At 44.2% G+C, this 24,862-nt stretch overlaps 1 protein-coding gene across 3 annotated transcripts in view; it reads right to left on the minus strand.

The window, feature by feature from the left end:
• LOC138453708 (solute carrier family 22 member 2-like) overlaps window positions 1–24,862 on the minus strand; it is a 442,975-nt gene that overhangs the window by 286,926 nt on the left and 131,187 nt on the right. For all 3 annotated transcript variants that reach the window (XM_069606817.1, XM_069606816.1, XM_069606815.1), the window contains one exon: window positions 6,356–6,510. In XM_069606817.1, coding sequence (XP_069462918.1) covers window positions 6,356–6,510 — 155 coding nt within the window. The remainder of the gene's footprint in view (window positions 1–6,355; window positions 6,511–24,862) is intronic.

The raw sequence follows: 24,862 nt of genomic DNA on the forward strand, positions 1-24,862 counted from the left end.
AGTCATCATCGCAGGCTGGTCTCGGCAGAGATTTAATAAAGGCATTTGTTTCTGATTTATTTGGTTATACATTGGTTAATTTCTTGTTTTTTTTTAGTTCTTTCCTACTTGATCTGGAGATTAGGTTCGATCTCCTCTTTCTGACTTCTTTTTTTCGTGCTCTTCTCCCTCGGAGGAGCTTATGCCCTGCTTCTATCCATTATGGGGTATCAGCGTCTGTAACCTGAGCATTATCCTCTGACAGAGACTGTGGGGGACTGTGACTTCTTCTCCAGCCCCCTCTGCCACGTAAGTTAATCTTCTGAACTACTCCAAGACCGACTCAGAAAGGGCGTATCGTCAAAGGGTTGAGACGGTTCTTCATCCCTGCCTTCCTCCCCATTTTTGTCAGCTGACAGAAATTGAGGTTTCAAGTAGATCAAAAGTTCTTGAAACTTCCGAGTGATATCTCCTTCCTTCTTCTTTTTCAACCCCAGAGCTTGTTGGATTGCTGACAGGTCTAGCCCTTGTTTGTCCACCTCCAGCCAAGAATCTTTTAAGGTGGGGATCAAAACTGACATAGCATTATTCCTAAGCTATGAAAAATATAGTTGCAATATCACTGTAATGAGATATACATTTCATACAAGAATGGATCACCATATGTATCGTTAATATCAGAGTGTATAGGCCCATATTACCAAATTACTGTGAATGCAAGCAGGTGTCCAAGGCCAAATGATAATAATGTGTTACTATATAGCACTTATGCTTAAGCGCTTTATATAGAACAAATATATATACAATATCACCAAACCTGTGTTGGTACTCATTTCCCAACCTCAGAAGGATGAAAGGCTGAGTTGGCCTTGCCGGCATTCAAACCTGCAACCTGCAGATCACACACACATAGCAGCAGCAAGTGCTCGACCCCCTGAGATAGCTTATTGGCTATAGTTCGCGTACCCGCTATAGTAAAATTAAATTACATGTCTGAATGTTCTCAAAGTCAGAAAGCCAATTAAACTGTGTAGTGGATACCATTAAACTGGTAACTGATATTTAACAGCAGGCCAGTTCATCTGCAGGTCTGGTTCAAACTTGGCCAGATGTCAAGGCTGCGTGGATCTACTTTTCAGGTTTCAGAGGTTCTGCAAATACATACCATTGGGTTGGTTCATAACTGTGTATTAAATAATTTAGAGTAGCGCAGGGAAAGCAGCACACTCACACTGCATTCCGTACTCTGGGCACTAATTACCTTCTACATGCAAACAAACATACTGCGGTACCCAGTCAATTTATCGCAAACATTACAGAGTGGTGCATAACAGAGCGGACTATAACACTGAAAAACTAAAAGATTAAATATATACATAAAGGATAGTGGGGCAAAGGGTTAAAATGGGTCAGGTTGGAGAGGTGTTTTAAGCGTGGAAAATCAGGGGGCTTGGAGGGGACCCCATAACCCCCAATTTAAAAAATCAATAACAAAATCTGTGTTTTTCAGTGTTTTGACCGCAATGAAATGTACCACTGTTTAATTGTCGTAGGTAAAATCACATATAACCCTGAACAGCATGCCATGTAGATAGGAAAGATAGATACATTACAACAAAGCATTAATTGTGGCACAATGAAATCAAGGACCACTTTATGTGCTATTGTCAAACATTTCTACAATGTATGCAAGCTTTTAAGCAAAAGGATTTTGTCAAGTGACCAAGGACACCGAGATGGAATGTCTTGTGATGATCGTAAAGAGACAACGGCAGAAATAAACATGATATAACTGCAACTTGTGAAAAGCAAAATACATAGTCCAAAATTGATGCTTATTTTACTCTAAATGCTTTTTGGAGTTTTCTGTCTGCATTGTAAATTTGGGGTGTTTAAGGACAGACTAAATCAGTGACTCACCCCCTGAAGTGTGCCTGAAATAAACCATTAATGACTCTAGCAATTATTGTATGGAATTCCAGAAAAACACAACATGTGTTATTCCCATTCTTCCTTATTTAGGGTCACTGCTCAAAGTGTTACACTTGTGGATCCCCTGGGTTTTTTAAGAAGCCTGAACAAGAAAGCCAGCCACTCTAGAAACAAAGAGCCACATGGCACTGGCCACAGCCCAGGAGCTTCAATTTGTAAAAATAAAATATTTCTTTTTTTTTTTAGGGATAGCAAGGGAGACCACAAGGGTCGCAGACGCAACCCCAGGTGACCCCAAATGATGTCCCTGAATGAGCACTCGCCTTGCACGGTGTCTCCTCTGCCTCTCTGCTTCATGTACTCTGTGGTCCTGTTCCTGCCTGTGCATCTATATGTAGTGCAGGAGGTGCTGAATGTCCACATTTGAAATTGCTAGTGGCAGCATGGTATGGGGAAGTGTATTTGTGCAAGGTGTGGGCCTTATGTACCCTTTCTGAGTGCATTGTGTGCACCTGTGACTTAAGTTCCTTTTTTTTAATTAAAATTGTCTTTAGTTTGTAAACAAACTTTTACAACATACAAAAGAGAAAAAGAAATTAATATAAACATTATAATCTCAATTCATCACTTATCTTACGCTACAGTTAAAATTATTAGTAAACATATAACAAAGGTTTCCAGACAATAATAACTCAAATCGATGAAAATCATACATAATTACATCCACCTATATAAATAAATCTATCATAAACATTCATAGTTGGAAAATAATAAAAGATAAATCAAACAACGATATATGGAACAACATAAGCAAAGTTTAACATTAGATTAGCTTTTTCAATAGTTTGCATGCATATAAGTATGTTCGATTAAAATCATCAAGAATACCCTAGTATTAGATGATTTGTTGATTCGAGACGTTTTAAAACATCACAATTGATTCGAAATAGCTAAATATAAAAAGGTAGCTTCTAGACCAGACATTTTTAGAATTATGACAAGTGATCTAATAAACATACAATTGTTTCTGCATTTCTGAAGGCTTCATTGATTTTGTCTAGCATTCTAGTCAAAGCCACAATCAAACTGATATTATTCCCCCAATAGCATCATCCCCAAAAGGTAATCCTTGCAATATCCGTTTCTTCTGGATAATATATGCCAAGGCATGTGTGTCTATCAGATACATAATATGGACAATACACAACTAGGTGTTTTAGGGTTTCCTGCTGATGTAAATTTAAACAGAACTGGCAATTTATCTGACAAATAGCTATTGGTGATTTATGCCAACTGCTTATACATTCCAACGTGTGGTATTGATTCAGCTTGAATCTGAGATATGCTGATCTCACCTTTTCACAAGGGAATTTTATAAGATATGGAGATAAAGAAGATTGACTTCTGGAGAACGATGAATACTCTGTGTAAAATGAATATGAATTATTGGTTTCTATTGTTCGTATCCAATCATACTCATATAATTTGGTTTTTACATTAGGTATACCCAGTGCGAGATCAGAGGGGGAAGAGTTGAGTTCAGCCAAAATTAGATTCATACGATCAATAAATGTTACCATTGATGGCAACTTTCCCTGTCTCATGATCTTGTTTATGTCCTAATGTAATGAGTTAGAGGGAGGTACCAGAATGTTTGCGCAACCAGCAAGTTTGCTCTAGGTCCACCGTGAAGCAAGCGAAAGGAGACCCAATCCATGCAATATTATAGTGTTAGGTACTGAAGACGCCAACCTTGATGTACGCTTCCAGATCTGGTCATGAATAGTGTTTAAGTTGTCATCAATCTGTAGTAAGCAAGAATCTAACCCGTAAAATAATATAGGTTCTACCTTCAACCTATAAACGTCTATGACAGGAAGCATTGAATACTTACAATATTTTTTAAATATTATTCTCATCATAAACGTCAATGAGCGAGCTTTAGATTTTAGGCCATTGATCCATGTGTTTTTAGAGTTGGCGTCAGTCAATGAGGTAACTGCACTGCGTTTTTGGAAGAATTGCCCCCATTTTTGGTGGGATTTTACCAGTATTTGAACTTGTAATGTGACAGAATTACCAAATGTTTGTTTCAGCAGTAATTCTGCCAGCAGATTTAGCACCGATGGAATTACCTCAGGAACATGCCGGACTTCGCTCTGGTGGTAATTTTGCCGGGCTATAAATCAGCCAGCGAAATTACTACTCATTTTCAGACAGCCCTAATTCGGTGGAGAGATAAAAGTGGCAGTAATTCCATTACACCACTTTTACAGCATACCGCCAAACTCATAATGAGAGCCATAGAGTTGATTATTTACATAAAAGCATTATTTATATGTATTCTTTCTTCAAACCTCCTTGCTGTTAAACTTATCATGGGGAAAATAAGAGCAGTCAAACATAGATGTATGGTGCAATTTACCACCCATCACATATTTTGCACAGGCAGAAAGGGTTTACCTATTCTGGAAATGACAACTGTAATTATTTTGTGCTGCCTTGCATGCAAAGTGAAACCCTCTGTGATAGGTTCATGAGCCTGTCAAATGATAGGATGTAACAATACAAAGGAACACTGTAAAAGGTTTTAGAACTGTGACGCATCCTATGATGTTATCCCTTTTCACCGAAGGGGAGGGCCTTCTCATGAGGCCAGGGAGGTGAGACCGTTACCAGAGTTACCCTGGGGATGGTACTCAGAGGGAGTATCTCATTGGGGGGATTCCCCCTCAAGGATGTGGGAGGACATCATGGGTCAATGCAGTATTCCAACCACTAATCCACCTCTTTCACAACTCCTTCTTTGTCCCCCTCTACCCCTATTAACATTACTATATACTTGAGTCAAACCTTTAGTACCTGTAGTACTGAGACGAGGGAGAACAGTCAACCTACTGTGATCAGCAACCTCCCAGGGAACTGGATTGAACTATTGGTCAAACTTTAAGCAGCTTAAAGATAGAAGATGGACTAACACTGCTGTCAGTCGCTCCTCGGAGGCACTGCGAGCGGAGGTCCTTTCCTCCTGCACCAGGAAGAGCTGAGCCTGCAGCTATTTTCCAAGAAATAACGGGGAGAGGTCCGGAGTCCCTACCTGCTCCACCGAAGACCGAATTCATGGAAGCGGGCCAGACAGAAGGTCCAGGTGCAGGAGAGTGCTGCATGCTGCAGTCGAGCAAGAATGCGCAGCGTGGCTCCACAGAAATGTGCCGTGTAACCCAATGTGAAAAACAGGAAGGAGCAAAGGAGAGTTGTCAGAATATGCACAGAGACCCGAGAAGGAGGCCAACGACCATAAGCCCAGAAAGAAGATGTAGGGAATGCCCGGGGACCTTTGGGACTCAGGAGAAGCCATTGTGACGGGGTCTGAGACCCATATATAAGAAACCAGTGTGAAGGGGACTGGGAGCCACATATAAGAAACTAGTGTGAAGGGGTATGGGACGCGCATATGTGAAACCAGTGTGAAGGGGTCTGAGACCCACATATAAGAAACCAGTGTGAAGGGGCCCATGAGACACATATAAGAAACCAGTGTGAAGAGGTCTGGGACTCAAACAAAAGAGACCAATATTAAGTGGACTCTGACCCGCATTTGAGAAAGGCCATCTGTGGCAGGAGAGTACACCAGGGCTGTCTGGTGAACTGTCAAAGAGAAGCCCGAAAAAGGCCGGGGAAGGGAAACATTCCCCAACCACATTGAACAGCCAAGAGAAGCCTGAAAAAGGCCAGGCGAAGGGAGACTTTACCCCAACCACATTGAACTGCCAAGAGAAGCCTGAGAAAGGCCCGGGAAAGGGGAACATTCTCCCAACCACATTGAACAGCCAAGAGAAGCCTGAGAAAGGCCAGACGAAGGGAGACTTTACCCCAACCGCATTGAATTGAAAAGAGAAGCCTGAGAAAGCCCAGGGTAAGAGAGACATTCCCCTAACCACATTGAACTGTGAAGAGAAGCCTGAGAAAGGCCAGGGTAAGAGAGACATTCCCCCTACTTTGTGAACTATACCCATCCAGAAGAAGAGAGTCATTCTTCTGGACTCGGAACAGACAAATCCAGTTTCAGTTTGTTTATAAGTGTAAGAGGTAGAAGTAGGATTTTGACACGGGACAGTGGACCTTTTAGTTACGGACATTCTGACATTTCCTTAGTTTTTGTTGTCGCAGAGAAACCCATCCTATAGTTAGGGGTAGGTAGGTTTTCTCTGTCTTTGTTAAAAATAAAAGTCTTTACCCAAAAGAATACCATCTGTTTGTCAGTATCCTCCTTCCACACCCTTAAAGAACCCAACACTCACATACTATAAATTAGATGCTAAATATGCGGCCTTCATGGACGCTCACATTGAGACTGCGGGTTTCCTATACATAGAACGATAGCTTGTCAGAAACCTTAATGAAATAAATATCATTAAGAAACGAAAAATACATAAATTCTTACTGAGAATATAGCCTGATAGCCAGCATCCCTTGCTGACCAGTCCTTGGATCGTGCGCGATATCACGACTAGTATGTAAGATGGAGCAAAGGCCATGAGCATCCCAAACGTTGCATTTATGAAGATAGTGGTAAGAAGACATGGTTTTCTTCCAAATCTGTGCAAAAAAGAACAAATTATTAATGACAGAGTTTAAAGTCTGCAAATTAACGCATGCCGCTGTGCTGTACAGTGTTGTACTCTTCAGTGCGTTCTACCTTGCCAATGTGCGCACCCATGCAGGGTTAGAAATTGCTGCAAGCTATTTAGCTCTTGCTTCTACCCTAGGAGAGCCTGGATAGCTTAAAAATAAAAGTTACCAGGAGATACTTTTGGCTCCCCAGGCCAACGAACATGCATATGTGACATTAGTATCCGGGGCGGGTTAATGAGCTTGTAAAACGCAAGCTCATTGGCCCTCGCCCAGGCCTTACCTGCCCCAGAAGGCTCAGAGCTCAGCGCAGCCCGGAGTTCTTCCCACGACTGGCCGCCATGGAAAGGAAGAAGGGACTATGTAAAGTCCCTTCTCCCTGTTCCATGGCGACCATTTTTTTGTATTAGCATGGCCTAAATAAAGGGTGTTGAGAAAGCAAAAGTTATGATCTGCCATATAAATTAAGGAAATGGGGCGTGACGTGAATGAAAGGCTTACAAGCTTTATATAAGGCTTTTACTCTTTTTAGTCATGTTATGTCTGATTGAAAATGAGTTCCACTCTGTTCTACATCACTAGTCCTTTATTATATATCAACAAACTCCTTAAAGTTACACTTATTTTTGGTTTTAGCACATATGTGGTGCTTTATCGCCACTTGGCATGGCACCTGGCACTGCTATTGGCATACAATGGCTGCATCACAGATAATTGTTTTGTATCTTGCTGCACATCATGTTTACTTCTGCCAGCATGCCTTAGCACAAGCGCAAGTGAAAGAAAGAAAATAGAAGAGCTCTGTTAAATATCCTCCTTCATCCTAGTTAAGCTTCTCCCTAGTCCTTTTCCTTCATCCATCTCCTAGACCTTCTTCCTAGTCATTCACCCTCATCCTTTTCATCATCCTTCTTCATCATCGTCCATTGTCCTCAGAGCAAGTCCTTATACTATGACATAGTCCTTCTCCTTCGTCCTACTTCTTCGTACTAGATGTCCTTAACCATAGTTCTTCTCATTCCTTGTAGTCCTTTTCTTCCTCCTAGTCTTTGATCCTAGTCCTTCTCATTTCTTTTAGTCCTTCAACCTGGTCCTTCATTTTAGCCATCTTCCTTTTCCCTAGTTTTTCACCATAGTCCCTCTCTTTTGTTCTAGTCTATATGTCCTTCATCGTAGTCCTTCTCCTTTGTTCTAATATTTCATCCTAGTCCTAGCCCTTCGTTCAAATCATCTTTTGCCATAGTCCTCCTGTATCCTAGTCCCAGTGATAATCTTTCTCCCTTTTTCTTAGTCTTCTTCTTAGTTCTAGTCCTATTTACCATCTACCTACTCCTTTGTGGTAGTCCTTCATTCTTGACCTAGTCCCAGTCATTCCAGTCCTGAGTCCTAGGCATTCCCCTTACTCCCAGTCCTTAATCCTAATCCTCTGTTTCATTATAGTTCTTCTACTTCGCCCTAGTTCTTCTCCTACACTTTGTACTTCAGCAGTCCTTAGTCCAAGTCCTTCTCCTTCATCCTAGCCAATCTTCCTAATCCTGGTCCTAGTTTTTCTTCCTAGTCCTTCATCCTATTCATAGACAATTCCCTTCATCCTAGCCCTTCTCCATCATTCTAGACTTTTGTCCTAGCCTTTCTCCTCCATCCTAGTCCTTGTCCTTCATCTTAGTCCTTCGCATTCAACCTAGTCCTTAATCCTTTGTCCTAGTTCTTCTCTTAGTATGTCTCCTAAACCCTAGACTTTAGTCTTAGTGCTTCTCCCTCAAGATAGCCTGTGTCCTTCATCCTAATAATTGGTACTAGTTCTTCTTCCTGGTTCTTCTACTTTGTCTAGTCCTACACCCTTATCCTATTCCCTCTCCTTTATTCTATTATTCACCTTCATTCTAGTCATTGTCCTTCATCATAGTAATTTGTCCTGAAACTGCCTAAGCAACCGCGATCCTGGTCGTTGTGGCATTGCTGGAACCGGATGCAACCTTTTTGACTAGTCTAATATGGCCACCACCTACGTGCTCTGATGCAAGTTTGTCAGCATCAAGCCACGCACACCCAGAAGCAGTACATAGGACGGCTGCGCTGTTGATTGGTGTGTCGCAACTCTGCTTTTGTTTCACTGGTGCTTCCTTTCTTTCCTTTGTCTTCTCCTTGCTGCTTCACTGCCTCTTGCTTCTTCCTTGGTCCAGTGGTCTCTGTTCCTTCCTGGAGCTGTTTCACCACTGCCTCCAAACTGCCTTCATTCTTCTGCACCGCGAGACGTGGACTCTACACTTGTGCAGCCACAAAATGCAGGTTTTTCATCAATCAAGGTTTTCTTCTTGTGGGATGTACCCCTCTCTCAGCCTTGGGTGTCTTGTAACCTGAGACAGGTGTGGCTGAGTCAGGGGGCAAACCATACTCGCATTGTACCACCACCGGAAACAGACCACAGTTAGTCAGATCATTCTTTTTTGTACTAGTCCTTCATCCTAGTATTTCATTTGAGTCCTAGTCTTTATCCTTCATCTTAGTCCTCCTTTTCTTCTCCTTTTTCAAAGTCTTCCTTTGTCCAAGCTCTACTCTTTCGTCCTAGTTCTGCATATTCAAACTTCATACTCACCCTGCAACCTAGTCCTTCATCCTAGTTCTTCACCCAAGTCTGTCTTCTTTGTCCTATTCCTTCTCTTCATCATAGTGGTTCTCCTTCAACCTAATTCTTGTCTTTCGTCCTTGTCTTTTTTGTCCTAATTCTAGTCCTTCATCCAAGTACTTCTCCTTCACCCCAGTTCTCCTCCTTCATTCTAGTCCTTCGTCCTAATCCAAGTGTCCTTCACCCTAAACCACCTTTTTCCTTGTAATTAACTTAGATTTCCTCTGACCTAATCATCCTTTATCCTAGTCTTTGTCCTTGGTCCAAGTCATTGGTGCTAGTTCTTAGTCCTAATTCTTCTGCTTTGTCCTAGTCCTTCACCCTGTCCCTCTCCTCTCCTTCATCCAAGTCATTGTCCTTCATCCTAGTCTTTCATCCAATCCCTAGTCATATTCCTTCATTCTAGTCCTTTGTCCTAGTCCTTCATCCTCACCCTGCATCCTAGTCCTTCTTCCTAAATCTAGTTCTTCACCCTAGTCCTCTCCTTTGTCCTAATCCTTCTCTACATCCTTGTGCTTCACCTTCATCCTAATCCAGCCCTTCATCCTATTCTTTAGCCCTAATACTAATCCTTCCACTGAGTTCTTCTGCATCTTCTACTTCAACCTGGTACTTCATCCAAATCCTGAGTGTTAGTCCTTTATCCTCACCCTAGTTCTCTGGCCTAGTCCTTCTCTTTTGACCTAGTCCTTCTACTTTGTTCCTTCCACTGAGTACTTCGTCTTAGTGCTTCTCCTTTGTCTCAGTCCTTTTTCCCCATTATCGTAATCCTTTTCCTCCTTAGTCATCATCATAATCATGTTTATTGTTATTTTAAGTTGACTTATACCGTGCACCGTTACCATTAGCATGATCTCTAGGCGCTAAGAAAGAGGGTGGGTTAGGTTAGTGAAAGAAGAGGGGTAGGATAGAGGTTGTGCACCTCTGTTGATGCTTGCAGAACCAGGAGAAACTGGTGTCTGTGCACGTCAGCTTCTAATTGAGTTTTGATTGTGTGCAATGGCTTGTTGTATCCAGAGGGGTAAGACCCATTGTCTGGGAGGGTTTGTTGTATGCAAATGTTTGTTATGTTGGATGTGTGTTTTGTGTGTAGTTTGGCTGGCCCCTGGAGCGTGTGTGGTACTTGTGAGGCATGTGGGGGATGGGGGGCGGGTCAGGTGTGGCTAGTACATTGGCTACCCTCAAAATTCTTAAGTGCAATACATTGGCTATCATCAAAAATGCATCTATGTGCAATACATTGGCTATATCAAAAATTAATCTACGTGCAATACATTGGCTAGCTTTGGATCTCAGCAAGAATAGTGTCTATGCTCTAAATATGCGCTAAATTCAATCAGTGGCTATGGACCAGATTGTTGCCTAGGTTCAAATCAGTGGCTATCCTCTAGATATGCACCTAACTTCAATACATTGGATGTACTATAAACATGCACCTAACTTCAAAACGCCTAACTTCAACTATGTAATTAACATTATATAAAAGAAACAAATGTCATTGTCTCTTACACAAAGGCTAACTAAAAGAGTGCAGCAACGTTCAACAGAATGGTAAGCTATGGAGCGCAGCAAGTTCTTCAGAATGGCTAACGAAGGAGGGCAGCAACATTTAAACGAGATGACAACTTCAGGGTACAGTGGAATTCAACGCAATGGCTAACTAAGGAGTGCAGCAAGGTTCAACCCAATGGCTAACTAAGGGGCTCAGCAATGTTCAGACAAGATGGTAGCTTCAGTGTACAGTGAAATGCAACCCAATGGCTAACTAAAGAGAGCAGCAAGGTTCAAACAAGATGGCAACTTGAAGGTACAGTGAAATGCAACACAATGGCTAACTAAAAAGTGCAGCAAGGTTCAAACAAGATGGCAGCTTCAGAGTTCAATGGACTTCAACACAATGGTTAACTAAGGAGCGCAGCAAGGTTTAAACGAGATGGCAGCTTCAGGGTACAGTGGAATTTAACACAATGGCTAACGAAGGGGCGCAGCAAGGTTTAAACAAGATGGCAGCTTTAGAACAGTGTAATGCAACACAATGGCTCACTAAAGATCGCAGCAAGGTTCAACATAATGGCTAACTAAGAAGCGGAGTAAGGTTTAACACAATGGCTAACTAAGGAGCACAGGAAGGTTTAAAAAAGATGGCAACTTCAGGACAGTGTAATGCAAGTGGTAGTAATGTAATAGTGGCAGGTTTTCAGGGGCCCGGTGATGGCTGAGCTCCCAACTCTTACCACCTTTGCTATTTGTAGCAGTAGAATTCTTTGTCATGAGCCCCGCGCGAACAGGCAAACAGGTAGTGGGAACTGCCAAAGGGAGCTGCCCTTTGCCTTTGGCCCTTAGCCAGCTGTGGCAGGCTGCCATGGGGCTCTCAGTGAAGAAGGCTTCCTAGAAGCCTTGGCCAATCACGGTGCAGATGAGAGGTAGTGGGGAGGTGTAGGGGAGGGGAGCAGGAGAGGAGGGATAAGAAAGGGAAACGCAAGGAGGCGCTGGTCATACCGTGCTAGGCCGAGTTAGGAAAGTGGCCTGGCACTCTGGAGCCTTACCAGAGAAGCTGGATGGTGTTCCTGCTCCTATTTATATCCCATTCAAATAATCCATGAACCAACATTTCATCAATACATATGTAAAAGAATTACAGATATAAAACACCTGCGGCCGCTCATGGATCCCACCCCTAGTTGCTCCCTGTCAGTGCTTTGTGACATGAAGCGCAGGCTGAAGACCGCTAAACTCCTGCACCCATTCCAGTGAGCTCAGAATGAGAGGCTGGGTGTCGGAACACCCGTAGAAGACAAGCGAGTGTGCAGGGCCTCACTACAATTCCATCATGGTAGCCAGAATGTTGAGGCCCTGAGAGACTGTGAAATCACAGTCACACCAGATATTGTGCCGCCACCGTTGGTGATGATCGCCGGAGGGCAAGTCCTCGCCATCCCACTGTTGACATGGTGCCAGTAAGGGTGAAGAGCCGCCTGTGATTGAAATGGGATCGAAGGGGAGAGAGGTAAGGTAGCATTACCCCGATCTTGAGAGAACACCTTTCAGCCTATTTGAAGGGTAGGAAGACATGGGTGCAGCAGGAGGTACTGGCAACCTGTAGGAAGTTAGCCAAAAAGATGATGGACCAGAGATGGGACAGCAGTCAACACCCATGAAATGGAAAACACACAGAAGGCACTTGCAATCAAAGAATATCAAAGAAATAATGGATTCCTTTAAGTTAAACGTGAAGACCTTGACAGTAAGGATAGAAGAGATAACATGAGAAGTTTCTTGAAAGAAGAGACAGAAGATGGAGACATTGAAAAGTGCACACTGGAACTTTTTAAAGCTGTGCTGGAGGGACTCATCCATCTCTACTATTTAAATAGATAGTACAGAGGATTGACCCACAAGAATGGGGGATCTATGCCCTCTCCCATCTCCGAGATGTGGTGGCAAAACTGCACAACTACAAAGTAAACGAGGCAATACTCAATGATGCAAGGAAAAAGAAGTACTTTCAGTTGCCAGATACTAGAGTGCAAATATTCCGAGACCTACCACAGGCCACTCTGGAAAGGAGACTGACAATTAAACCCTTTACAGAACAACTTCAAAAGCAGGAAATCTGATATGATTGGCCTAACCCTTTTGGGATATAGCTTAAGACTGAGGGTCAAATCTACATAATCTTTATGCTAGAGCCTGGACTTAAACCTTTCAACATGCAAACACTGAACATCTATCACTGCCTCAGTTGATATTCTGGGTGGACCAAGACTCAAGAGAAGAAACCCAGAAGAGAGGCTAAAAAGAAAGACTAAATGAAGTTCGAGAGGGGAGACTTAATACGGCAACATTGTGGCTGTGGTTGGAGTAGGGAATTTGATTAGATCCATGGGTTTTTATAGGATGAGACTTGAACATTATTTAAAGGCGAGGCACGTTTGGGGGAGAAGGAGGGTATATAAGGAACAATAAGATACACAGGATACACAGGATACTCTGAAGTTGATTAAGTGTAATGTTTCACTGTTCTCTGTCTTGTTGGGGATTGGGAGGGAAATCAACTATGGGAGGGTGACTGAGGTTAAATTGATGAAGCTAACATACAAAAGGGGAATGTCAGGGAGATGTTGGCCCAGGGAAAAGGCGGAGTACCCTTCTGCCTAATAGAGATAATGATGTTATTGGGGACGGGGGGGGGACATTTTAGAGTCAGAATCTATCCCTCATGGCATTGTTAGATCTTAGGGAACATTGCGAGAAAAGTGAGACAATTTGAATTAGGGAAGACAGCGCTGATATAGCACCAATTCTATACAAGCCGGGGGAATGGGGATACAGGGCTAAATTAAAAAGCAACATTAGAGAAAAGCAATGACAATGGTTGATACAATAAGCTCACTAAATGTTAGATGGCTCAACACACCCAACAAAAGAGTCAAACTATTTAGAGAATTAAAGAGACTTCATGTACATATGCTAGCACTGGTGGAGACCCATTTTAAAAAAAGATCAGTGTAGACTTATACACAGGGATTTATCCTGTGCAGATACATTTCTTCTGCTGGAAGCAAAAGGGCAGGGGTAGTGCTGCATTTCCACAAATACACCCTACTTAGGATTCAAGAATACAAAAAAGATTCAGAAGGGAGGTTTATCATAGGACCCTGTGTCAAAAGGGACCAAGCTTTGAGCTTTGCCTCCTTTAATACCCCAAACATGGTGCAAAAAGTGTTTATGATAAACGTTCTTAAATCATTTATTGATTTTTGCTAAAGGTGACTATCATCATGGGGCTATGAATTTGGTTATGAATAGTGAACTAGATAGATCCTCCCAAACTACATATTCTTGGGTTGGCATCGCATCACACCCAATATTACAAGCCTTGAAGAATCCTGGCCTCATCGACACATGGAGTTTTTTTATCCTCAAACCACAGAGATGTACAGAATAAAAATGTTCTAGGATTGATTACATGTTTATCCTCTCAAAGGAAATGAGGCTACTATCTAAAGTGGAGTTTAAAACCATGACACTTACATATCACATTATGGTGATTACATCATTTCATGACCTAGGGACAAATAAAAATGAGGTCTATGGCACCTGACGCCAGATACTTTGAATGACCTAGTAAGTGTCGAAGAACATCAAGATATGATAAGAGATTACCTAAATCTTAACAGCTCTAAGAATATGTCTTTTGGGATTTACTGGGATGCCCGTAAGGCAGTGACGAAGGGCAATTTGATAGAGCTGGCTGTGGCTATGAGGTGATTAGTGTAGAAAAGCAGATTCCTAGGACACATCCGTACGCTTCCTCAGGTAAGCTTTATTCTAGTTACATATTAAGTTGATACAGTAAACCACTGGGTCCCATCACCCAGGCTAGGCTTCTCAAACTGCTCACTCCTGTAACCTTCACGACAGCATTCAAGCCCAAACATTCTCTCAGGCACACCAACCTTCTCTCAGCATCATCATGCACCTACATTCACCTCAAACACTATATAACAATTAGAAGATAGACCCGATCCTGGAAGACCTAAAACCAAAGCAGATCGAATGCAGGGCCTGCCCAACTAGAACCATTCATAGACAAAAGGCAAGGGAAAAGAATCAACAACACATACTAATGGCACAAAAAGCAGATAGAGTCTTGCTATGATTGAATCAACGAATAGAGGAATAGGCCGGGGAGAAAATGTTCTAATTTATTGAGAGCAAAATCAGGTAAAGAATATATACATACTGTAATTGATGATAGAAGACATGAAGGAGGGAGAGAAGTACACAATATCAGGGCTTTCCAAACATTTGCTGAGAAACTTCACAATGCTGAAAACATTAATACTACATCAGAACTGGTATATTTAGAGCATGGGGGCAACTTACCCAAATTATCACATGAATACAGGACTCTCTTAGAGCCTTCTATAGAGCCCCAAGAGATTATCTCTGCAGTTAAATCATTGAAGCCTAACAAAACCCCACGACGGACACGCTTACAGCCACTTTCTGCAAATACTGGCAAGCCCTTCAGCTGAGCTTTTACATTATATCAGAGAGTGAGTGAGGGAAACTCCCGGCCTCTATGTGGGAGGCCTATATAATTTTAATCCCCAAAGGGGGTCAAAACCCTAAAACGTGTGCTTCATACGGCCAATTGTCCTCTTGAATCTGGATGTTAAAATATGCACAAATATATTGGTCAACAGAGGTATTCAGTCCTTTTTTCGAAAACATAGTTTCAAATGACAAAAGTTTAGAAAAAAATGCATCGAAAAAATGCATTTTTTTAGGTAATGTTTTTTTTTAATAAAATGGGTGTTAAAGGGTAAAAAAACAGGGGTTGGGGAGACCCACCCATTTAAAAAAAAAAAGGATTTTTTAACGCGACACTTTGCCACTCGAAAATATCACTATAAACCGTCAACAGATTATAACGATACATCCCTCTGCTAGTAGATCCAGACCAGTCAGGGTTTGTGCTGGGCAGAGGAACAGCAGACAACATTCAGCGGGCTCAGCATTTGATAGACAAAACCAACAGATGCCCTGTCCATTCTCAGCTGTTAGCCTGGATATGGCGAAGGTGCTTGATAGAGTGGACTGGGGATTCCCAAAAACAACCATCTCTAAATATAATTTTGTCCTAATAATGTCTCATATGATTCTAGTGAACTAAATAATAAACTAATAAACAGCCAACTGTCCAGATACAAGTGAACGGTTGTCTTATAGTACCTATCCACCAGACAAGGGGTACGAGACAAGGATGTCTCTTATTGCCCATTTTATTTTTCTTAAAAGTGCAGCTGATCGCAGCCCAGACTCAATCTATTCAAGGGATAACGGGCATCGTGTTTGGAAAGACGGCACACAAACTGAACCTCTTTGCTGAATATATCGTTCTAACAATTCTCACACCTCACTGGAACATCTGATGACGGAAATATAATGGTTTAGTGTGGTATTCGGGTTCAAAATAAATAAATAAATGGAAGCAAATCAGAGATCCCAAACATTTACACACCAAGTAATGATAGCAAGAGATTGAAGACCTGCTTTCCTTTTGCCTGAGCAAATTAAGGAAGCCATACCTAGGAATTACAATGGCACCGAAATTGGAACATCTTTACGGTGCTAATTATCCAAGTTTACAGACATAGATAAACAAGGACTTGTTCCGTTGAAGTAAACTACATCTCTCGTGGTTTGGCAGACTGGGAGGTGATTAAAATGAATGGTCTACAGAGATTACACTATGTGACAAATCCAGGGAATTCTTCCCTTTGCCCAAGGGGGAGCCCCCCACTTTGGGACTAGGGAGGTGAGCCTGCTAAGCTTAACACACCCTAGGAGACAGGGCAAGCGGTATCCTACTTGAGGTAACCCCCCCCTCTTAGAGGACAGGCCATCGCTTAACAGCCAATTTCTTTATTAGCTATATGGGGATTGCACAAGGCAACTGTGTGAATATTCATAGAGAAGTAGCTGGTGTGGTTTCTAACCCTTCACTGTTTCCACCCTTGCATAAAGTGCCAGACCAATGGAGTGTTTCATCTCCATGCAGGGAGGAACATAAAGGTCCTGTGAGAACAACACGAAGAAGAAGCAGGAGAGACAGAGACGCAAGCCTGCAGAGTAATGCAGAGGAGGGTATGCCCCCCTTTGGGGTGGAGCCAGGCAGCAGTCCCACGCAGATAGCGTGGAGTGTGGAGGAGTGAAAGCCTGGAGAGCGCTGCCTCCTGTGGGATGGCTGGGAGCTGGAGAAGCTCGGTTCCACCAAAGATGAGAGAAGAGATACAACTGCACAGAAAGTAATCAAACTGCACCTTCTAGAACTGACACTGAAGTCCCATAACGAGCCGATTGTAAATCCTGACTCCTACAAACCAACACGGATGACCATGGAGAAGCTGAAACTGTGCTTTCGCATCTGCCAAGGAGGACCAAGCCACCACCCAGGTATGTAGTGTGCAAGGAACTGGGAGGAGGGAGGACAGGCCCGGCTACACCCCAAGAAGAAACAGCCCAAGAGGCTGTGAGGAACCACAGATGCACAGATACACCGGCATGTTAAGATGGGTAGTTTCAGATCACTGTGCCATGCAGTTGGGTGTGTGATCCTGCATGGGTCCATCCTGTCACTGGTTCAATTCAATCTATACATGGAGTCTCTAGGAGCTATAATTACGGATCCCGACATCTCCATATATCAATATGTGGATGACATGGAACTATAATGAAAGGTCAGCCTCACTAAAAACATTTCAAGGCTAAAACAATGTTTGGGCCTCATCAGATAAATGGATGACCAGCACATATCTAAAACACAATTCCAGCAAACCTGAGTTTGTGCTCCTCGGAAACCTAGCTAGACACATGGCCATTCAGTCAGGGCTACATGACATGAACCTTGAAGGGTAAAGCCAAATCTTGCTCTATGTGCCAATCCCTCGCTTTTACCATTAACTTCAACTGATAAATCAGGTAGCACAACACCAAAACACCGAACACGCTGGGTATCAACTATCACTATTACTTAAAATAAAATCCTCTCTACCTCTCTCTAGTTTCAAGAGCATTTTCCAATCTTTGGTAATATCCCTCCTAGATGGGAAAAGCACTTTTGGATGGTGTCTCAACTGCAGCCCTGGCACCATCAAAAGTAGTACTACATGTAGCAGCAAGATAAATCATTAACATCAGGAAGTGTTGGCATTTCCCAAGGAGTAACAATGGTTGCCGATGCCAGCCAAGATCATCTTCAAAACCACCTGCATTACATTTAAGGCAAAATATATTGTCTGTTCACAGTGCTGTAGTTCGGATTGTGGTATAGATTGTGGCTGCAGTATCATGAAAGTGAGTTACAGTGACCATATCTGCACAAATTGGGGCTGCAGCTTCATTACATTGAACCTCATTATGAGTGTTTTGGTCTGGTAACAATGGTGCCAAATAAGCGTACCGGCACCGTTGTTACCGGACGACACACTCCGAGTTTTGTGGGCGGCTGCCGTCCCGCCCGCAATGTCTGACTTGCCGGCGGCACAGCAGCTACTCACAGACCTTGACGGAAGCACCAGCACTGTTGCACATGGTGCCGGTGCTTCCGTCATCCCATTTCCCACTGAGTCCCATGGGACTCAAATGGGAATGGGGAGTAACATTTCCGGCGCCTGACTTCACAGACCGCTGGGGCTGTAATGCCCCGGTGGTCTGTGAAGTCAGGCACTGGAAAGAATTACAACTCCGGCGGCAGCCTGCTGGTTTTATCGGCACGGCTACCGCCCGAGTTGTAATGAGGCCCATTGATTTACAATGGCAATTACTAGTATTGTTGCTACAGCTTCATAAAAGTGAGCTACAGTGAGCACACAAGCATAGATTGTCAGCACAACTACATGAAAGTGACTCACAGTTACCCTACAGACACAGACTGCATGCACAGCTGCATGCGAGTGACTTACATTGACAATACTGGCGTCATGGACCACTTGCGGTGACATCCAAGTACGTGGATGCCATGGCAATGCTGGTCTTAAGGAGCACTAAACAAATATACCATGGCTGTTAATTCCACCAAGATAATGCCTGTAACTATGCCATGGTCATTACCAGAGTCTGGAGCTTTGTAGGATTGTTGTACTTAGGGAGCTGCTGTGCAACTGCAGCTATTCCTCTACTCCTGCTAGATGTTTTCCATGTGATGTCCAGATTGTTCGTGGCCTGCTTTACTCCTTGCTTGGTGATAGTTGTTTGCTTCTGCTCTTCCTTGCCTGACCCTTCCTGTCCCCACCCTAACTAATTTCCTTCCTATCCCTGCTTGATATCACTTCTGTATTCATCGGCCTTCTGGGCCCTTCTTCTCTACACTGTTCAGTGCTTCTACAAGCAGAGGCTTCAAGAAATACTGTCAACCGTCCCATTTGCAATCTTCTGTTTTTTTGGATCTTGGCTGCGTTGGCCTCTCTATGCCATGCCAGCCATACTACAGGTGTGGTCTCCAGGCAGCCCTAACAGCTATTGGAACATAGCTGAGATATGTATTTCCTTGAATGTCTTTTCCTGTTTTAGGCTGCCTCTTCCATGCCTCAGCTGTTCCTCAGTTGTCGGCAGGATGGCTTCAGGGAAAGGCAGACTGTATTTGTTAGTTTTTCCCACCAAACTGCACATGCAGGTATGGGCTGTCTTTGACCCCTAGGCACATGTTGTGGATATAGACATTATGAAAATGTTGTAAATTGCTGAAGTGAATTATTGGTAACATGGTATATTCTGGATAATTTCATGTGTTAGTCTAGAGAACCAATGATAAATTGTATTGATTTGTACCCTGTATTTTTCAACAAAAGCCTGAAAACTCGACTTTTCACACCTGAATAATATACTTAGCCCTACCCAACATTCTGCCAGTTTACACATCCATCCCTTGACTTCATACACTCACATACTGAATGTCTTCTTTGAATGTAATCTATGAATTGCTTGCAAATCCGTCTGCTCCAGATAGCATCTCAACAGCCCTGCCTGACCTCATACACGGTCACACTTATTTTCCTTGCTGAATGTAAATTATGAACTGTATGCCAATCTGACTGCTCCCATAACATGTCATATGTATGTAACATGTAACCTAGATTCCCACAAGTTGTAACCATTAAGCATATTCCTGCAACATGTAACTTTCTAAGAATATCAGCGCCCAGAAGCTTAGGGTTAGGTGCGCTTTACAAATGCCAAAATAAATAAATAAATAAATTCTGCTCTAACATACACCATTTCAAGACATTGATCCTCCTACATTACTTAGGGCCCCGTCGATATCACACATTTGTGGGAATATTAATGCCCCTCGAGTAAAAATATTTGTCTGCCACCACTGACCCTGAGTTATTCACAATACTGGTATCCTCTCAGCCACTGCCATCTCCCACTGGAACCAAAACATGCCTCAGTTGCACACATGCACATGGTCATTTTACTCTCCGTGAACAGTGGTGGCAAGTGGGTTTGGCCAGGAGGTGCAGCACCACTTATTTTCATGCAAGATGATAGAAGCAATATTTGACTTAAAAGATAGTTATTTTTTTCACCTAGTGGGGAGCGTACCTGTGGCAACATGATCATTATGTGCAAAGTGCATGCATGGTGGTCGAAGCGAGCCTGGGAGCCGGGCACGGGCTGTTCTTAGGGAGAGGCCCCTCTGCTTCGTGGAAACACCAGAGTGCCTGCCTTCTGCAAAAAAGGATCATCCAAACTGCTTGACTTCAGCACTGTAGCTGCTATTAAACATTAGAGTATTCAACATTAGCTATTGGGCCTTTTACCAGCCTGCCTACAACTTCTACACCCGCCTATTGTCCGCACAACTAAAGCTAAACAATGTGAAACCTGGTGAACAAACAGATTGCAGCTCACTCACTCTCATCAACATTTCGATTACACAAAGGCTTTATACCTCGATGTACGTTACCTATAACATCATCGTACATGGCAAATAGTAAAAACCTATCGAAAGGCGGGATTGGTTAAGGGAACATATATTCCTATACTTTATTTAGATGTTAGTAACATAACTCGCTGCTCCATATCAGGTAGACACGCCTTGAACTACCTCTTAATACGTATAATGCAGATTAATAGCAGAATAACAGCAAAGGATTGGCTTCTGTAACAATGTATGTACACTGCTACATAGGCCCTCATGATTGGTTGACATTCGCGCTCAACGTTGTACATTCGGCTCGTTAGCAGGACTTACGCAAAACGAAACCCAGGTACGGAGAACAACGCCAGACTACTGCGCAGTTGGGCAATTAGCCTACCATCTCTCATCAGCTAGGCCCTAAGACAAGGCCTCTTCTGTGTACTCTTTTCTCCAAACTGAGCCCTGTTGCAGTGCGCCAACTGTAAGTATTTATGATATGTCTTAGAAATTAGTTTCACTGGTACATGATTACTTAACAGATTTATTCCTTTCATTTTTTCCAATACTTTTTTCTTTTTCCCACATTACTTTTTTCTCCACATAATTGTATTCTGAATGCATTTTTCACAAGTCAATTGTATCTTCATTGATTTTTTTCACATTCATATGATTATATTCATTTATGCACCTTTCACAAATCAATTATCAGCCCAATTAATGGAATTAATGTGCGCTGAAAATTCCCGCGCAAGCGTGCGAAACCGTGCGAATCGCAGTGCAAGTGCGAAAATCGCAGCAAAACCCGCGCAAATCGATTCATGGAAGTCTGTGCGCGAGTAAAATGTGGGATGTGCGCTGAAAATCTGCGTGGCGCACGCCAGCGCACAGGTCATCTAACGGCGTGCGCTACGGCCACAGCGAAAGCGCACATAGCGTGGCGCACATAACAAAAGTAGGCGTAACACGGGGCGTGACACGCGGAATGGGGAACAACACGTGAAAATGTGGGCATCACGGGGGAAGTACAGGAGGCAACTGCGCGGAACGCCCACAGGCTCGCCCACAACACGAATTCATGGAATCTAATAGGGCAAACCAGCACACCGGCGAAGACGCGCACAGGCCTAAACACGTACGCCACACGAGGCAGGCGGTAGCGTCCCTGCGCATGAAAAAAATGTGCGCCAAAATGTGCGCTAACAAAAAGCACGTATATACAGCTCTGATGATTGTCCCATACTGTGGCCCTCTAGGACAAATGACGTGCAAAGGGGTATACGACAAACACGAACACCTGCTGTGTCTAAAATAGCGTGTGCGTGTATTTCGGGGGTGAGCGGGAAATTTCACACGCGATTGGCCTTGGGCGAGCGGGGTACGTGTATTACTGGGGTGGGTGGGGAAGTACAGGAGGCAAATGCGCGGAACGCCCACACGCACACGCCAAAAAAGACGCGCTAATCCGGAAACACGTACGCCAGCAGGAAGCAGGCGTACGTGGACCCGCGCAGCATAAAAGTTCGCGCAAACAACAAGCAAGCTCAGACGCCAGGATGAACATACCGTTCCTAGCAGCAGTAGTCGTGGGATACCGCAGGAGGAGGAGGAGGATAGTCAGGCCCAGAATTTTCACAACCAGAACCAGCCTTTTTGGCATGCCTGATGACCAGGTGTATGGGAGGTACAGGTTTCCACCTCACATAATACTCGACCTGGTCAGTGAGTGGGAGGATGACCTCACATCACCCACCCTCTGCTCCCAAGCACTCAGCCCCCTGGAGAAGGTCCTCAATGTACTGCCCTTTTTGGCCACCGGATCATTTCAGCGGACAAGTGCCATAGTGGGGGGGGGGGGTGTCACAGGCCACGCAGTCACGCTGCCTACACCAGGTCTTGGCCATCATGACTGCACGCCCATCAGTCCGCAGGCACATATACCTGCCCAGGACACCTGCAGAACGACAGGCTGCCGTCCAGGATTTCTACGGGGTGGTACAATTCCCCAAAGTCCTAGGTGACATTGATTGCACCCATGTGGCTCTACGTCCCCCCAGGGCATCAGAGCACATCTATAGAAACCGCAAGCACTGGCATTCCATCAACGTCCAGGTAGTATGTGATGCCAAGGGAATCATCACCTCAGTATATGCCAACTATCCAGGGTCCACCCACGACAGTTTCATTTACAGAAAGTCAACCCTAAACCGGGACATAGAAGCTGGGCGGCATGGCGATACATGGCTGCTCGGTGAGTATAAATGCCACAGCCCATGCATGCATGCCAGATACTGAGTAATGTCACAACCCTACTAATGATACACATCACCACCTCCCTAGGGGACAGTGCCTACCCTCTGAGCAACCACATGATGACGCCAATTCGGAACCCCACCACGCCACCCGATCTAAGATACAACACAGCCCATATTGCAACCCGGGACATAGTGGAGCGCACATTCGGAGTGCTCAAGTCATGCTTTCGCTCCCTTGACCATTCTGGCGGGCAGCTGTTATACGCTCCCCCAGTAGTGTGCAGGATCATAGTGGCAGCATGTGTCCTGCACAACGTTGCAACACGCCGGGGCCTGCCTGTGGACATGGTGGTGCCCCCACATCCCCAACCACATGCACGCCCGCTGCGCATGGGAGGGGAAGGGGCACGGGGTGAGGCAGCCCAAACGCAGCTGGTGGCTAATTACTTCACTTAGAATCCCACCCCTGTGGAGTGCACACAGCCCTGGCACATACCATCTGACAATCAATGATGATGACTCAAGGGACAGTCAACTGTCACTACCATACCAGCCTGAGATTGGTCACCTGGAAGTGTCACAAAGTGTGCATACCTACCTACAGAAACACCACCAATGCTGTGTCATCAAAAGACACATATGCTGCTAAATGCATTACCCCCTTGCAAAATACAACATGAGAACAGTGCCATGTCATCCAACCCCTCCCCAGCACCACCACTCAACACACCATGGCATGTCATGCTATGTGAGAGCAAACAAAGCAATACCGAAAACCTGACACAAGTGTCACAAAGTACAGTGTCCCTAATGGAAACTGGCCACAAACAATATGCTCCCAGTAATGTTGAACTAACAACACACATGACCAAATACTTACCAACAATACAATGCAGCTACACAAGCTCAAACATAACTAAAACATGACAGTACTAAGTTAAAGTAGTCGTAGTCTTACAACCTGAATATGCCACCACATCGCCCCCTTCCAACTGTAGTCTTGCAGGCTTCAAAACTTGTCTGTGTACTGCATACAACATGAACTCCATCTCCAAAGTAGACGGCCTTGTGAAGACATGAGGAATGAACCTGCAAATTCAGAGGGAGACATGTAAGCAGAAGCATACATAATTCTAACATGCAGTGTACGATACAACTACAATATACACAAAGAATGTCTACACAGTATTGACTACAGACTGCCCACACAGCTCATGGGAGCCCAACATCACTGTGTACATCATTGTCACTTGGTCAACCCTTTGCAAGCCCATGGAAACGGGAAGCAGGAGTGGTGTGTGTCTCACGAACCCAAGCATCGAACCCAAACTCAGGACGAGCCTGCATGTGCCCAGCCAGAATACAGTGGATGCCCACGGGAGCCACACAAGGCAACACACTGTCAAAAAATAATCAAAAAAGCAAAAATCAAAAATGGCCATGTGGGAGGCAGGGAGGGGGGCCACCCAGGAGGTCCGAGGACAGGGTGCGCACCAAAAGCCGCCTGTGTGGATGTTGGGAAAAAAACACCCATGGGCTCATGGCCTGCACGGCTATGCCAATGTGGGAAAACTGCTGCTGTCGCTCTGAACACCCTCTGCTGCTGCCACAGGAGGTGGTGGTGCTATGGGAGGCAGCCCATGCAAAGCCCTGGTATGGTCCTCCATGGCAGCAAGCATGCAGGTGTGGAAGGTCTCGTTCTGGAGGATTATAGTGTGGAGATCCCCATGCAGCACCTGATGTGATGCCCGGATCTCCTCCCGAGTTGCCTGCATCTCAGCTGAGAGCAAACGTGTGAGCCGCTCCAGCTGCTGTTCTGTCCTCAAGTTAGTGGAAGTCTCAAGGTCAACAAGAGTCTCCCTGAGGTGATGGAGTTCTACCCTCAGGGCTTCCCTGTGGCCCTGGGACTCTATTGACATCGATTGGCGTAGAGTCTCCAGTGCCGCCCGTCTGTCCCTGTTGGACGCCAACATGTCCTCCCTGTGTGATTGGCAAATGCAGTCTGTT

Source organism: Ambystoma mexicanum, chromosome 4p (genome assembly GCF_040938575.1).
Source record: "Ambystoma mexicanum isolate Mex_15411 chromosome 4p, UKY_AmexF1_1, whole genome shotgun sequence".
Taxonomy (NCBI): Eukaryota; Metazoa; Chordata; class Amphibia; order Caudata; family Ambystomatidae; genus Ambystoma; species Ambystoma mexicanum.